Consider the following 15,774-nt stretch of genomic DNA (forward strand, 5'->3'; position numbering starts at 1 on the left):
TAACTCTCTGTTGGATGGTAGCCCTGGCATTGAGGAACTACTTAATGTGAACAGAACAAGTACATGAAATTGACAATCAATCATTTTATTTCTAAAATGTTAAGAGGTTTCCCCTCCCCAAAGAAACAGTTACTTATTAAAATGGTTTCATATGTTGAAACAAAGATCAGCAATTCTAATGATGTTTGCTTTTCTACATCATAAATAACTGAGACTTTGTTAGTTGTTGGCTCAGTACTAAACCGTGCCTATTTTTGTATTTTTTAAAAATGAAAACATATAAATCTGTATTTCCAGAAACTATGCAACAAGAAAAGTAAATTAAAAGGAAAATTAACATTTAAAAAACCCACATAAATTCTTTACTAACTTTAAAGCCTGTATGTTTACACGAATATTCAGTATGTGAATTTTTGTTTCACTCTATCAACTGGCACATAAAATGTTCATCTAACAAGGAGCTTCATGAACTGGTGGATATGTGCATACTTGCCACCTTTTCACAGACAGCGTGGAGAGTGGGAACTGTGTACAATGGGCCTTTGGTATCCGCTGGGGTTTGGTTCTAGGACCCCCATGGCTACCAAGATCTGTGGATGCTCAAGTCCCATTAAATACAATGGAGAGTAAAATAGTGTTCTATATATAAAATAGCCAAATCAAGGTTAACTTTTTCAAATTTATATATTGTTTTAATATTATCAAGCTATGGAAGCTTGGGCCTGTGGATAAAGAATCTGTGGATAAGGAGGGCCAACTGTATTTACATAGGCCCAAAACAAACAGACTAAAATGACATGGTTTACCGCTACATTCAGAGCATAGTGCGTCAGATGACGCACACCACATCCATGCTGGACCCGCATCATTGCCAAAGAACCAGGGCAAAAAGGAATGGTAAAAAACACTCTTTTTTTGTTCAGGACAGTGGCAATGGGATCAATACAATGCTACTGGAAAATAAACCAAAGCAAATATAAAAACTTTATAAAGTGATCTTAGAAATCTTGAGGAAGTAATAGTCAAAGACTATATGATTAGATGGGCTAAAGATATCAGCAGGGAAATCCCTTTGAAAAGTTGGATGCAAGCAAGACCGCATACTAGAAAGTTTACTAGCCTTTAGTAAACTAGTACTAGGCGGGTTACAGACGGGCAAAAAGGGGTGTGTTCATGACGTCATGAAGGTATAGCCTTCAGATGGCCTTTACCTGAATGCCACCATGAACACGCCGCCCGCATGCCACAAGCGGGAAGAAGCAGCATTAAAAAGGTGCTGCTTTTCCCCGCTTCTTTTCTATATACTGCGCAGCTGCGCATCTCCGTCTGTAAGCTGCTGCACCAGTACGCCAGAATTGCTACGCCGCTAATTTAAGTTGCCCATTTAAAAGCTCCGTGTCTGCTGCGTTGCATAATGAGTCGGGGTCCTGGAACATGCACAGTTTGCACCGAGGCTCTAATTAGAGCGTCAGATGCCATGCAGATGTGGAAGCTGCAGCACAGCTGCACTCTATTTTAATGCTCCTAACCCTAACCCTAACCCTAACCCTAACCCTAACCCTAGAGCAACATGTACGCATGCACTGCTAGAATTGGGGAAAGTTTGGAATTTAAAGTGAACCCCTACACACATTCCTGTGCCATTTTCACCTAACAATAAAAAACCCCTAAAACTTTAAATATTTACATATGTACAAGGGAGGTGATGGGGGATGGCAGGGGGACAGCGGTGGCAGCGGCGACAGCTGTGGCTGTGCATTGCAGATTCAGCAAGAGCGCGGGGACCAAAGGAGAGGAGGCATCCATGATGCTGGTGACATTGGCAATGTGCAAGCGGACAAGGATGCCAACACCAGCTGATCACCAGCTGGCAGGAGACCACTATTGTTCTTGGGCAGGGCGAGGGAAAAAGTTTTAAAGGGGCTTGGGTGCTTTAAATGTGCACATAGGCTTTCTGCCGCCGCTGCTGAGCGCCGCAGCTGCGCATCCGCCAGCCGGCAAAAGAAAAAAAAAGGCCCATTTTGGCCGCCCGTGCAGAAGCTGCCTCTCTCTTTGCAGCGTCCTGCAAGGTGGCGGTTTGGAAACTGCGGGTCAGAAACGGCCCCAGGTGAGGCGTCTTCACTGCCCCCCATGTGGAAGCTCCATCTCCTGAGCCACGCCCCCGGGGCAGGCGGTCTGGAGGCTCCGTATTCAGCAGAATACACCTCCAAGACGTCTTCCCCTGCCCGTCTGTACCCCGCCCTAGTTTACTAAAAACCAAAACTTTAGAGATTTTTTTTAATAAAATAGAAATAAGATGGCATTTGACACCAGCTAGATTAGCTAAGATTTATAGAAATGATAATTTAGCCTGCTGGAAATGTCAAAAAACTCTCTGGTTCTTGGTTTCACATGTGGGGGACATGTCCACTGATAGCAAAATTCTGGAAACAGCTTCCATAAAGTAATTTGTGATATTTTTGACATCAATTCCGAGCCTACTCTGGAACTGTACCTCCTGAACACGATCAATGACATACAATTGACAAATAGAAACAAATACTGGAAACAAATTCTATACATGGTCTCAGCTGCAAGAGTCATGCTTACACAAAAATTAAAATCTCTGGACACACCATCTATAGATAGCTGGATGTTGACAATGATAGAACCTGCCAAAATGCATAAAATATTGGATGCAATAGATAGAGAATCATAGGAGAAGTATAAACAAAGCTGGCAGACCTTTCTAACATATTGCGAAAAGACCTGGAGTTGTATAAACTAGGAAAAGATTAGAACAAACGGCATCATAAGATTTTATTTTTATTTTTATTGGGAAAATTTAATTTCTTAAGGAATATCATTAAGCTATGAATTTGAGGCAACCTTAGAAACATAATTTAGGAGAATTGAAAGACATGGATAATTAATGAATAATAAAACATACCTTATAGGCATAATATTTTGGAAGACACACTGGGGGGAGGAGGATATGGGGGAAGTTTACTATATTCTTGTACTGTTTATATTTGTATCTTTAAAAAATAATTAAAAAAGAAGACTTATGTCTTAATATCCCAAATGAGAAAACATGAGTGTGTGTGTGTGTATATGTGTGTATGTGTATGTTTGAATGCCAAGCTGTGAACAATTGTGTTGGTACTCAATTCATCATCAGGACCCATCCCTAGGTCTCAGGCTTTGGCTTGGAAACACCAGTCCCTGACCCAACAACCCTAAGGATAAATGGTGCAGAACATTGTGGGGCAGTACCTGTCAGCTTGCTTGATTTTCACCAATGTACCCCCCCCCAAAATACTGTGCTACCCCTCACCCCTCCCCAGGCCAAATTCCAGCCTAAATCCAATCACACAGAAAACATATCTTACAGAAAGGTTTGGTAAGACAGTTTATTGTCACAAAATAGTTAATACCAGAATAACTTATAATAGTATGAACTAAAGTGAAGTTTTTACTCTGTTTTTATTTTATTTATTTTTTAAAAAACTCACATTGTTATGACAAAATCCAGTAGATCAGATCTCAAAAGTCACTGTTGCTGAGAGACCTCTTTTGCATAATGATGCAAGTCGATGAAATGTATACTTCAACTGTTCATACAGTCGCAACATATATTTCCTGCTTTTATGTCGATGCAAAACAGCCATTTTTATAAAAAGTAAAAATATATTTATGTACAAAATATTTTCCATATCAAATCATTTTAATTATACACTTTAAAAACAACCATCAGAAAATGCTATGTTACATCAAAATGCATTCTACATGTTACATCAGAGTTGATATCTGCTATCTAGATTATATTAGTGCAATTGGAACTGCTTGAGGAGCTTTTTCTGCATACCTGAAAGTCAGTTTTACCATGGGTTTGATACTTCATATCATATGGTAAATTGCCATATACATCCTGGAACAAAGGAATGTAGATAGTGTAGAGGTATAGATAGTTGTATTACTACTAGCAGAGGGCTCAGAAGAGACATTGCAAAGACTCAATTCAGGCTTAAATCAAAACCTTGTTTTGTTTGATCCTAGCTGTATGATGTGAACACAATTCTTGTTAGGGATGAGGAATCTACAAATGTAGTTTTTTCCAGATTTCTAATCTCCCCAACTGCAAGTTTATTTTGGACTTTATCTCACCAAGCTCACAAGGCGCCACAATCCCATTTGTCTAGCAAGCACAAACAGACTGGGTTGGGGACAATCATTATCACACAGCTCTTCAAAACTGCAATGGGGTTGCTTCTCTCCCAGCCCCTGTCTCCTGCATGCAGCCCTCCATAGCCTTGCCTCCCTGCCTTAACTCTTCCAAGCATGCCTTCTGATCTGTGTTTAGTGTTATTTATTTTATGCAGTTGTGTTCATGGCAACCCATTAGGTAAAAAGAAACAAAATCGGGGAAAAGAAAACGGCCTGCTTGGAATTGCTAGATGGGTAGAATCATGGCCACTCTCACCACTTGACAGCTAGAATATCGAAATTGCTTTGGGAGGGCTTTATCACACTCTCTCAGTAGTGAAAAAGCAGTGCAATTGGAGGGCGTTGATGGGTTTTGCCCATGAATAAAAAGGAGCACTCCAGCAGCAGACTGACTACAGACCAACTAGTGGACAGACTCAGGACATTATCATGCTCCACTGCTATAGCGCTAGTATTCCACTTTAACTATGGCTACTTCCTGTGGAATCCTGGGATTTGCAGTTTAGGGAACAGCATTTAGATGTCTCAGAGAGCTCCTAGGCCTCACTAAACTACAAACCCCAGAATTGCACAGAAGGCAGCCATAGCTGTTAAAGTGGAATAATAACACTATAACAGTGTAGTATGATATTGACCACAAACGGTGTCATGTAATAAGGTACAGCCATGCATGCTGTTATCCTGCCATAATTCCACTTTTCATTCCTGGTCTGTTAAAGATCCTTTTATACTCAAGGTCACCTCCATTTGTAACCAGAGGAAAATTCAGCTCCCTAAATTCAACCCAAAAAATTAGACTGCATTTGTTTGCACACTTTATATATATGTTTCCTTGGCATTTGTATTGGGAGAGGCATATTCAAGGAAACACTGGGCTTAGATTTAGGTCCAAACACACTGCAGAAATAATCCAGTTTAACTGCCCTGGTTCAATGCATTCTGGGAATTGTCATTTATTGTGGCACCAGAACTCTCTGATTGAGAAAGCTAAATGTCTCACAAAACTACAGTTCCTGGAATTCCCTAGCATTGACCCAGGGCAGTTAAAGCAGTCTCAAACTGGATTATTTCTGCAATGTGCTTTGGATCTTAGTTGTACTTACACTGGCCCCACTGGGACTTAGAGGAGTCCTGACCCAAGTAAGTCCCATTGCTTTCAGTGTATGTGCTCTGAGCATGGCTAAGTCTGGATCCAATCCACTGCACACTATATACACAATGCTTGTAGTGGGATAGACCTGTTTTTTGTTTGATGAACAAAACTATAAGACCACTTTTCTCACCTCTGACGAGGGATATTCCTTTGTTTTTGCATGAACCAAGCAGTGTTGATTGAAACAGGGATTAGCAGCATTCCCAGACCGAGAGCCAATTTACAAACTAGATTTCCAAATGTATCTCAAACTAGATCCCCCTATTTAAATCAGCATACAGTTATTTGAATGTATCATTCAGTTCAGTTCAAGGGAAATAAACTAAGTTTCAACTTTCCCTTGAACTGGACTGTGGACAATTAACTCTTTCCCCTAGTTTTCTTTTACTAGCTCACTATAAACTATATTCGGCTTTATCACTGTTTATTCAAGAGAGTGAACATGATTAGAATATTTTTGTATGGTTGAAGAAAAACCCTGTATACCTCCATAAAAGCCTATTTGATACAACTTATTTTATTCAATGGCAGTCAATTTTAAGGGTTCAAAATGTTGTTTTTAATGCTCAATTTAGCATCTACTATGACTTTGAACTCAGTTAGTGCCACAATTGTTTGGTGTTTTCTATGTGCCACATGTTTCTAATTCTGGCTTTTCACTTTATACAATATATAGATTTCATTATTCCCCCCTCCCTGCCCCACTCCACTTGATTGAAATGGGGATTGTCTTCATTTGATACATTCCGTACCAAAATAAAAACATTTTGGATGCATTAAGGCAATAGCAGTTTCCGCTGTGGAAAGTTATTGAGTTCCAGTATAAATAATAAACTGAAACCATAGCTTGATCTGGTACCAAAAAAGTGATCTGCTTTGTTTACTTACATAACAGTTTCAATAAGTCAAACAAAGAGCTTAAACAGAAGGAATCCAAACTGTGTTTACTGATAGCTTCACTGACAAGTAAAGGAGTTTATATCTAAACACGTGAACACTATGGAGTATTAGGAGCACTGGAGCATTTTCACATGTGAGGCTTAAATACTCTTTGAGCTTCTGGAGTTTATCACATGGGTGGAATTTCTCTTAATTTTGAATGAAAAGAAAGTGGGGCCAGAACGCATTCACATGAATTCACTAGTTCAGTGAATTTACATGAATTCGAATTGCATTCGAACTGACTTCCCATTGCCCGAAAATAGCTTGCCATTGCCCAAAATTGCGTGTGGTAATCTTATCACGCAATAACGTTAAACCCCATGATTGCGTTCAGATTGCCATTGAATTATACTTCCAATTTCCCTTGTCTGATAAACTCCTCTGTCTTCCTGTTCATGTAAACCTCTGTTCAATGCAGAAGACAATCTAAAGAGAGGCCTCATAATGTGAATGATCATTCTGGTCATTTTTTCAATATCCATTAGAAAGTGTATGTAAATATTCACATTGCAAGGTCACAGAAGCTGCTTTAAATCTATTGTAAATGTGATGTTCCTCAAAATAAAAATAAACTTTGAGTATTTTTCTACAGTATTGCACTTCTCAAAGTGATTGTTTTGGTACTACTGCAAAGGCAGGCAGGGAAACACAAAGTAATACTGTAATTTGTTTTTCACTCGAGCGAGAAAAACTGTATACTACTTGGTGACAAAGTGACTGTTCCTCTTTTGAGATGCAGAAATTTCACTGCAGAGGTTAACCAATCTCTACCTCACACAAGGTAAACACTTGAGGTTTTAAAAAGTAAACAAACAAAATAAAATCCACCTTTTCTCAGGTCAGCTTTAAACTGCTCAGGATGCATTTAGAAGTACATGCAAAGGTTAAGTATTATGGCATTGACACTTTGAGGCACAGTTGTCTTGAGCTGTGCCCACGTTCTAGCTTATTGTAAGAAAGCAAGGCACTTATTGTTATAGCAATGCAGACGCGTAATGTGCAGTTTGATTAATACAATAAAATAAGTTAATAGTTTGATTCAAAAAATTGGTAGGGTTTCTTCTTCCATAATTTACATGCCCTTTATAGAACTGGTTTTACATTTTATATAACAACAACAGCAACACATATTTCAGCACTTGCTTATTGTCATAACGGAGCACAACTCACTGGGCAATCCTCTAAACCTGCACCCCTAAAATGAATGGAAATCGGCTGACAAAACAGCCAACCTCTTTTGAAGTTCCCACCCGTTTTAACGGCACTTGTTTACTGGATGATTTTTCAGTGGGCTGGGCCCATCATTATGTTTACAAACCATTTTTCAATACTTTTTAAAGATATCTTGTCTTGATTTTATTGGGAAGACTAATGGCATGAAAAATGTCCACTTGTAAGGAGGAGAAAGGCATCCATTCTCTTTAAAATGGCGGTACTAGTGGCACTTTGACAGTCTTTACTTCTGATATATGTGATGATTTCTGGATGATGCAGCTGGTTGTTCCTTGCAGTTTGTCCTTCCCTTGCGCAAGGTTTGTTAAGGCCATTGCTGCATTGATCTCTTTCCAGTATGTCTCATCTTTGTTCGATCTCTTTCTGTTAGCTGCACTAGAATCAAGCAATAAGAAATATTTCTGTGTACCACTGTTGTAATTATTACAACCAACCAAGTAAAAATTATACATTCATTGGCATCTTGTTAGTGACATGCAGAAATGTATTTGTCTTGTTTTTATTGATATATTCACAAGGTCTTAGACAAACATTCTATAGCCCATTATTTTATCATGCAAAGTAGTCTTAGGAGAGCAGGACAAAAATATTTCACCAAAGACCCAGCTCAGTCACCTGCTTCACCATGTTTTGAGGTCCTAGTAGTGGCAAATATATGTCTTTCCTACTACGGTTTGGAACCACTGTTTTCTTGTCAAAGATGTACAGAGGTGAGCTGCTATTTGAAACTTCCTAGAGAATGACTTGTTGATTATCTTAAGCAGCAGGGAGTCTGACCCAATCTAATGAGTTTGGAAGAAAAATTCCACCAGCTCCCAAAACCCTCTTTACCAGGTCCCCAGCCATGAAACACTGGAGATGGGTGGGTTGGGATCTGAAAATGGACTTTTCTCCTTGGAGTCAACCCCGGTATTCTTAAATTTGTTTATGAGCCTACCTCAACCTTGTCAGCAACCTAGAAGGCATTGCCATGACTTTGATTTGATTTCACCCCAGTGTCTAGAGATTTATTTTTTAGGATCTATAACTCCCAGCATCTGCCTTTGCTGGCTGGGAGATTCCATGAGCTATAGTGCCAAAATAATAATAATAACATTTCCAATCTCTTGGATTTAAACTTCACCAATTCCTTGTAAGGAACAGTCTTACCTCTTGTTCCAAAAACCAGTTTACTCACATGTGGGACTCCCAAAACAGCTCCCTGTGCAAACCAGTGGAGAAACAAGGATTGCACTAAATGGCTAAGTACTGGAAAACTGATGTGACAGCAAAAAGAGTTGATATTTTACATTGAGGAGATGGGGTGAAACTTTACATTCACAGTGTTAGGTGACCATTATGAAACACCATCTCATCAGTGAACTGTGATGTTGCACAGCTAAATGTACACTATGTATCAATGAGCATTGTACATCCATGTGCAATGCACAATGTTAATTTATAGCTATGTATGTCACCAACATAACATCACCCCAGGTCTCCCCTCCCAAGGGCCCTGGACAAAAATAGACGGTGGCACTTCAGTCATGATTTTTTATATGCAGTCTGTGGGGTGGGTTTTTTCTATTGGTTATCCTCCCCTCTTTCACACACATGCCTCAGTTCCCCACTTTGCAAGAAAAGATACTGGGTTTGCACTCTCCCCCTTCCCCTTATTTTAGCTTGCAAATTCAGGATGCTGGTTGCTTTTGGCAAGCATTGCTTCTGAGTACAGTACTTACAAAAACCTTCATATTTTTATAACTGATCAATGGGCATCCTTGTTCAAAATGCAATTGTTTTGAAGGCTAATGGGTGATGTTTGGCCACCACTGCTCCCAACAGGTGACAATCTAAATATGAAACTAGCAAAGGCTACTTTTACTCACCTTTCACACTTGTTAGGTGCATTCTCCAGAGTGTCTGAAAGCAGAGAATATTCTTGTTAATTTCCATTTTCATACAGGGAAATTTTAAAGTTAAGGGGAAAAGACAATATCCTACTGATGAGTGGGCTTTTTTTTAAAAGCACAGGTTTATAGAACAGAAAATATAATAAAAGGCTAAAAGAGGGTTGTAAACATAAATCCCATAGATTTCTAGGAGTCTCAATATATCTAATCTAAATCATGTCCAATGCTTGAAAAAGGGCTCATGCACTAAACTTGCATACATGGGATATGGGACAGAAAGATTCGCTTCTATTGCTGCACAGTGGGGAAGCTGATGGGGAAAGGGAGAAGAGCTAACTTTGAGGGGGGCAAAATGTCGATGTTGTTCCCCTAAATAAGAATTTAACCTCCAGTGAAGTTTTCTGTCAGACCCTAAATTATTGCATTTACTTTGTCCCCACTGACAAAAAGAGGGCACTTTCATTCATCACTAGCAAAAAATGGGTTGTGAGGCTGGGGAGAGAAAACGGCCTGCACCTTTTCATAATATTCATTTAAAGAATATAAACACATGCCAGCACTCAAGTGGAATCTATGTGAAAAGTGAGAGTGTATTACACACACACACACCCCCCAAAATAAAACAGAAGACAAAAGGGAGACAAGTTTATAGTAAATTGATAGGGCTGGAAATAAAACAATTCCAGTGTGAAAAGGCGTAGAATGGCAGAGTATCACAGAGGAAGCAAGAGATGTCTTCTATGTGAGTTGCAGTGGCCTGTACAGATTTAGCGTGAACTTTAAGTGAGCTATACACAGTGCTGAACCTGTTTGGATACAGAGTTCATCACTTCAAAGCACTCCTTTAAAATGTGCACAAAAATCCAGATTGGATTCAGTGCCCTGCTAACCAGAAAGACACTGGACACCACTAGAGGAAACAAAGGCAGAAACCTTTCAAAGTGAGGCAGGTATGACAGAGTGGGGGCCCGCATCTACTGTACTAATTAACTTATAAATTGTAATTCCCATATATCACTGAATGTAATGGTAATAGTTGTGACATAAACTACAAGCAAAATTAAATGTATACCCGACATAGGCCCTGTCCAGATGGGCCTTTTAGCACATATTGAGTTCGTGCTAGGGTTGCCTCGGAGTGTCCTTTACAGACACTCTCTAACCCTAGCATGTACTCCGTATGTCGAAATGGCCATGCCCTATACAGATGGGCATCGCCATTTTGACGTGATGGCTGTGCTGTGTGCAAACGGCGCTGTATGGCCGTTACATGCTGGCGCCGCTACAGGGTGCTTGTGGCGCACTTTTAGCAGTGTTGAAAGGAACTCTGAAATGGAGCTCCTTTCGCTGTGTGTATTGCTGGCGCGGCCTTTACACAGCCACGCCAGCAATACGGAAGAGAAAGGGGCCAAGCAGCCCCTTTCTCTCTCTCCCCGCTGCTGTCAAGGTGTCCTTGGGGCATGAAGCATATGTGATAATCTGCCCCAAGGACACCCCTTTCCAGGCAGTGGGGAAGCAGCATTTTGCCGCTTCCCAGAGGCCTGGAAAAGCGGCAGATTGGGGCCTCCAGGGCTGCCACTGTGGCCGCTGAGGCCCCAATCCGTTGGGGAAAGGGGCAGGTGCAGGCTGCCGCCATACACACAGAATAAATGTGTTTACATATACATAATTTCATATGGTTAAAGTGAAAATTCTGTGATGTGATGTTTTTAAAGAAAGTTTTAAAATTTATTTTTTAAAAAAATTAAAAATTAAAACATTAAAATTTGAAATATTAATGTTTTTCAATAAAACATGGGGCCTCTCCTTTCTCTTCCCACTAAGCCTCACCCCACTCACAGCATCTCTTCAGCATTTTAAAGAGATATAGGTGAACACCACAGCCCATTTTTGCCAAAATGCAGGTGTCTGATGCACATTGGTGTCACACCTCCTTTAGGTTATCACCTGTTGTCACTTGCACCCCCTTAGTGATGCCACTGCTCATAAGCAGAACCTGGAGTTTTGCACAGCTCCAGCTAATCGGCAGTGAGTAAATTAAGTTAATCATGGCAAATATGTCATTCAGTTTGCAAAGGGAGCAGCAGCTACAGGTAAAAAGAAAGAAAGTGGTAAGCAACACAATGAGGCCATACACAGTATGGTATGTCCACTATCACCTAACATTATCTGTTTTGGTGACACATTCCTTAGAGCCCAGATGTCCCTCCTAGGCCAATCGCATCTCAACCATAAACTTGTTAGATAGGATAATAATATTGGCTGAATGCTGAGGTATTATAAAGATTTTTATGACAATGGCTGCAAAATACTCTGCTAAGAACATATATAAAGCCAGATTTGTTTTCTTTCTTTTTTTTAATCACCAATTTCACAGAGGATATATAGTTGCCTCTCAGTCTGTTTTTAAGAAGAGTTCAACATGCACTGAAATTCCAAACACATGCAGGATTTGGGGGAGGGGGGATACACACTAAGCTGTTCCCAAGATCAAGATGTATTTCCAGCAAAATGACACCCCCAAAATCAAGTGCAATAAAGGATACCATTCTGCTGTAAATGCTGCAGGGACAGGAGTTATGTGACCTTCCAGATGTCGTTGCTCCTAGAAGTCCTAGCCAGCATAGTCAGTAGTGGCTATGTCCAATAAAACATGATTCCTTCCCCTGGGAAGTGAAATTGCTAACAGCAGCATGTGGCAGAATCTGCCCAGAGAATTTTGAAATGTTCTCTTCCCTGTTGATTCTTTCCTCTCTGAAATGCTAACAACAATCTGTTTTCCATAACATCACAACATCACACTTCAATTCATCCTTTTTCCAGAAAGAATGGTTTAGTCAGGGACCATGTTAATCAATTAATCAGTTAGATTTATCAAGTAGACTTGATAAAAGTAGTACAAAGCAGCTTCCTAAGTTCAAATGAGAGATGTTATTACAAAGCAATTTTTAAAAAAAGTTTTCTGTAGCATTTCCCCCTCTCCTGCTTGTCTCCAAAACCTTCTCCGTTTCATTAATGCCCAGAGACTGCTACATTCTGGTTGGTTTGGAAGGCCTCATCCTGTTTCCACCTTTTTCCTGTCCTCTACTGCTTCCAAGAGAATTATAAATCTCTCACTACTGGAATCCTGCAAACAGTTAACAGAAGCTTTTCATGGAGAATGATACTAAAATTGCAGCATTCAGAGCCAAGGTATTAATCATTGGTCAAGACAAGTTCTGTGTTTCAACAGAACCACATTTTTATTATATGCTGCTGCTTTCATGCTTTATATTATATCAACTGGAATGAAAATAAAATAGACATATTCCATGTTTCATTTGAAGGCTCTATGTATGAAATAAAGTTCAAATGCTAGTTTGATAACCATTTTTAACAAACTCCAAAAGATCAAGCAATCACACTTGACGTGACTTTCATGAGGCAACTTGTAAAGGTAGGTAAATAACATCAGGCCCAGTTTAGAAACAATATATGCTTCTTTGTCATTTCCAGATGACTGCTAGTTGTCTGCAAATCCTAACTATTTCTGGGCTGAGGTTGAGCCTAAACAGGAAAAGAGAGGAGGAGAGAGAAGGAAAGGAACTGAAATCTTAGCAATACCAAGAAACAATCATGATTCTCTTTATTTAAAATTGTGAAATATGTTTTGGAAAATAATAGTCCTTCATCGGGGCACACTGATTAAAACGTGTAGACTTTTTATCATTTTCTCAGAAGAACATTTTCTTAAACATGTTGGGCAATTTTAGTAAACATACACAGGCACTAAGAACTATATCTTGTTTTGTGATATTGGTTTGGATCTCAATAGTAACAAAGAGTGAAACACAGAGTCTTGAATAGGGTTGATGGGGCCAATGAATTACATGGATGTTCAAGACCTTAGCCCTAATGGGGAAGGGAGGTTATTTTTTTTATTAATTTTTTAAAAATTTATTATTAAAATACAACATTCTTTTAATATTCAGAGTTTTCTCTTCCTTCGTCACTAAAAACTCAGGTATCATCTTATGGTTGCAGCAGAGAACAGCAAAAGCAAGTTCACTTTAAAAAGAACTTAAACAACTATACCAGAGGAGGTTGATTTCACCTTTCCATTCAAAGCTTCCCCGCCTTTACATTTGTTACATAGATACATACACACACACACACACACACACACACACACACACACACACATATATTTCTAAGGGATCGCCTGCTTCCATATAATCTGCGCCATACACTCAGGTCCTCTGGGAGGAATTTATTACCGCCCTTAAAGACCAGGTTGACCTCCCAGAGGACATTCTCTGCAGCCGCTCCCAACTTATGGAATGGCCTGCTGGACGAGATCCGTCAATTCACCAATCTAGAGAGCTTTTAAAAGGCCATTAAGACAGATCTCTTCCGGCAAGCCTTCCCGGAATAAAATGCTTGGCCACAAATAAGACTTCCCGTCCAGTGAACTCTGCCCATGGTGATTTTTATTTAGCTTAGTTGGTTTTAATGTGTGGTTTTTAATCTTACATTGTTTAATCTTGTTTTAAGGGGGGTATTATGTATATATGGATGTATTTTGACCTGTTGTACGCCGCTTTGATTGCCTGGCAAAAAGTGGGATAGAAATAAAAATTTTATTTATTATTTTATTTATTATTTTTTTAAAAAATTAATGTATTCTTCTTTGTACAATATGTTGTTAATTATATATACATAATTGATTCATATATATATATATATATATCTAATTTTAGTCTCATTCTTATACATCTTCCTTGCAATATTGCTGGTCCTTATATATGCCTAAATAGGGTTCCTTAACCTTTTTAGGCTAGGTCCCAAACTTTGTTGATTTTCTCCCCATTTCCTTTGAAATTGTTGCTCCGATTTATCATTGAGCATCATTGTTAGTTTGTCTATAATCATTAAATAATTTAATTTTGTTAGCCAATCTTCTAACATGTAGGGATTTCCTCCTTTCCAATACTTTGCTAAGATTAAACGGGCTGCTGTAATCATGTATAGCATAACCCCTATTTGGTCTTGGTTCAGTTTCCCTTCCAGTTCTTCTGTGATATTTAATAAAAATAATTGGGGATTTTTTTTGAAGTTTAGTTGAAAGGTATCCTGGTTCTTTGTGTGGATTGCTTCCCAAAACTCATTTGCAACCTTGCATGTCCACTTCACGTGGAAGTAGTTGGAATCTGATTCCCCACATCGCCAACAATTATATCCTTTGATTTCGTTTTTCATCCTTGCCAGTTTTACAGGTGATAGGTGCCACCTGTAAAAAGGTGTATAATAGTTCTCAATTAAATGAGCGCTTCTAGTGAATTTCAAATTTCCCCCCCAAACTTTCTCCCAGGTGTTGAGGAGTATTTGTTCCCCTATACCCTGCATCCATTTTACCATACAGTCCTTTACTGATTCTTCATTTAGTTCAATGTTTTATAGGGTCTTATAAATCCTGGATGCCATATGTTTTTCGCCCATAGATTAAACATTTCTCTATATCTTTTATTTCGCTTTAAATTCCCATCTGTTTCATATCTTTTTTGAATCTCTCTTTTAACTGGCGGAACGATAACCACTGTATCTCTATTTCCTCCGGGGAGGGAAGTTATTGTTTTCCAACTCCTTCTAAGATCCAGTAAAACCCTGTAGAGACTGTCCAAGGGACCATACAAGCAAAACCTTTATTATTCTCCAGCCTTGCCCCATTCACTGCTATTTCTGGAGACAGAGTTGAGGGTGTTTTCCATTTATAACCCACTTGTTTTCCCTCATTGTTTCTTCCCTCTTTTTCTTCCCAGGGGAAACTCTGCTAAAGAGAAAAAATAAAGTAAATGCAAAGTATTTTCTAATCAGTATCACAAGGAATTATACATCTGGAACAGTGGTTCTCAACCTGTGGGTCATGAACAACCCTTTCAATAGAGGTCGTCTAAGACCATCGGAAAACACATTGGTGGGTTACAGACCGCCATTAGGGACATCCTGAGGACCTCCCAGTTTGAAAAAGGGGCGTCTCTTCCAAACGCCTCTAACCCTATCACGGACAGAATCCGTGACAAATGGCGGCAGCCGTTCTATACGGCTGCCACCATATTGACGTAGCGGACGCTGTGCATCTGCACGTCGTGCCCTGGAAGTGACGCCACGAGTGCGCGACTAGCGCCTCGCAGCGTCTCTTCCGGGGCCCGGGAAGGAGCGCAATTTCCGCGGTCCTTCCTCGGAGCATCCGGGAGCCACACAGTTTGGCCGCTGCGGCTCCCGGACCGCAATCCGGCGGTCTGTAACTCACCATATTTTATATTATTATATTAATAATTTTATGGTTTGGGGTCACCACAACATGAGGAA

At 39.6% G+C, this 15,774-nt stretch overlaps 1 protein-coding gene across 1 annotated transcript in view; it reads right to left on the minus strand.

Annotated features, from left to right (window-relative positions):
- Positions 1–7,651: 7,651 nt before the first annotated feature.
- Positions 7,652–15,774, minus strand: part of MKX (mohawk homeobox) — a 72,452-nt gene continuing 64,329 nt past the window's right edge. Inside the window, exons 5-6 of the mRNA XM_089533438.1 lie at positions 9,403–9,436; positions 7,652–7,909 (exon numbers count right to left, since the gene is read on the minus strand). Of these exons, the coding sequence (XP_089389564.1) occupies positions 7,723–7,909; positions 9,403–9,436 (221 nt within the window). The 3' untranslated portion in view covers positions 7,652–7,722. The remainder of the gene's footprint in view (positions 7,910–9,402; positions 9,437–15,774) is intronic.

The sequence above is a fragment of the Sceloporus occidentalis genome, unplaced genomic scaffold, assembly GCF_023333645.1.
Source record: "Sceloporus occidentalis isolate IW3139 unplaced genomic scaffold, rSceOcc1.0.p SCAF_7, whole genome shotgun sequence".
NCBI classification, from domain to species: Eukaryota; Metazoa; Chordata; class Lepidosauria; order Squamata; family Phrynosomatidae; genus Sceloporus; species Sceloporus occidentalis.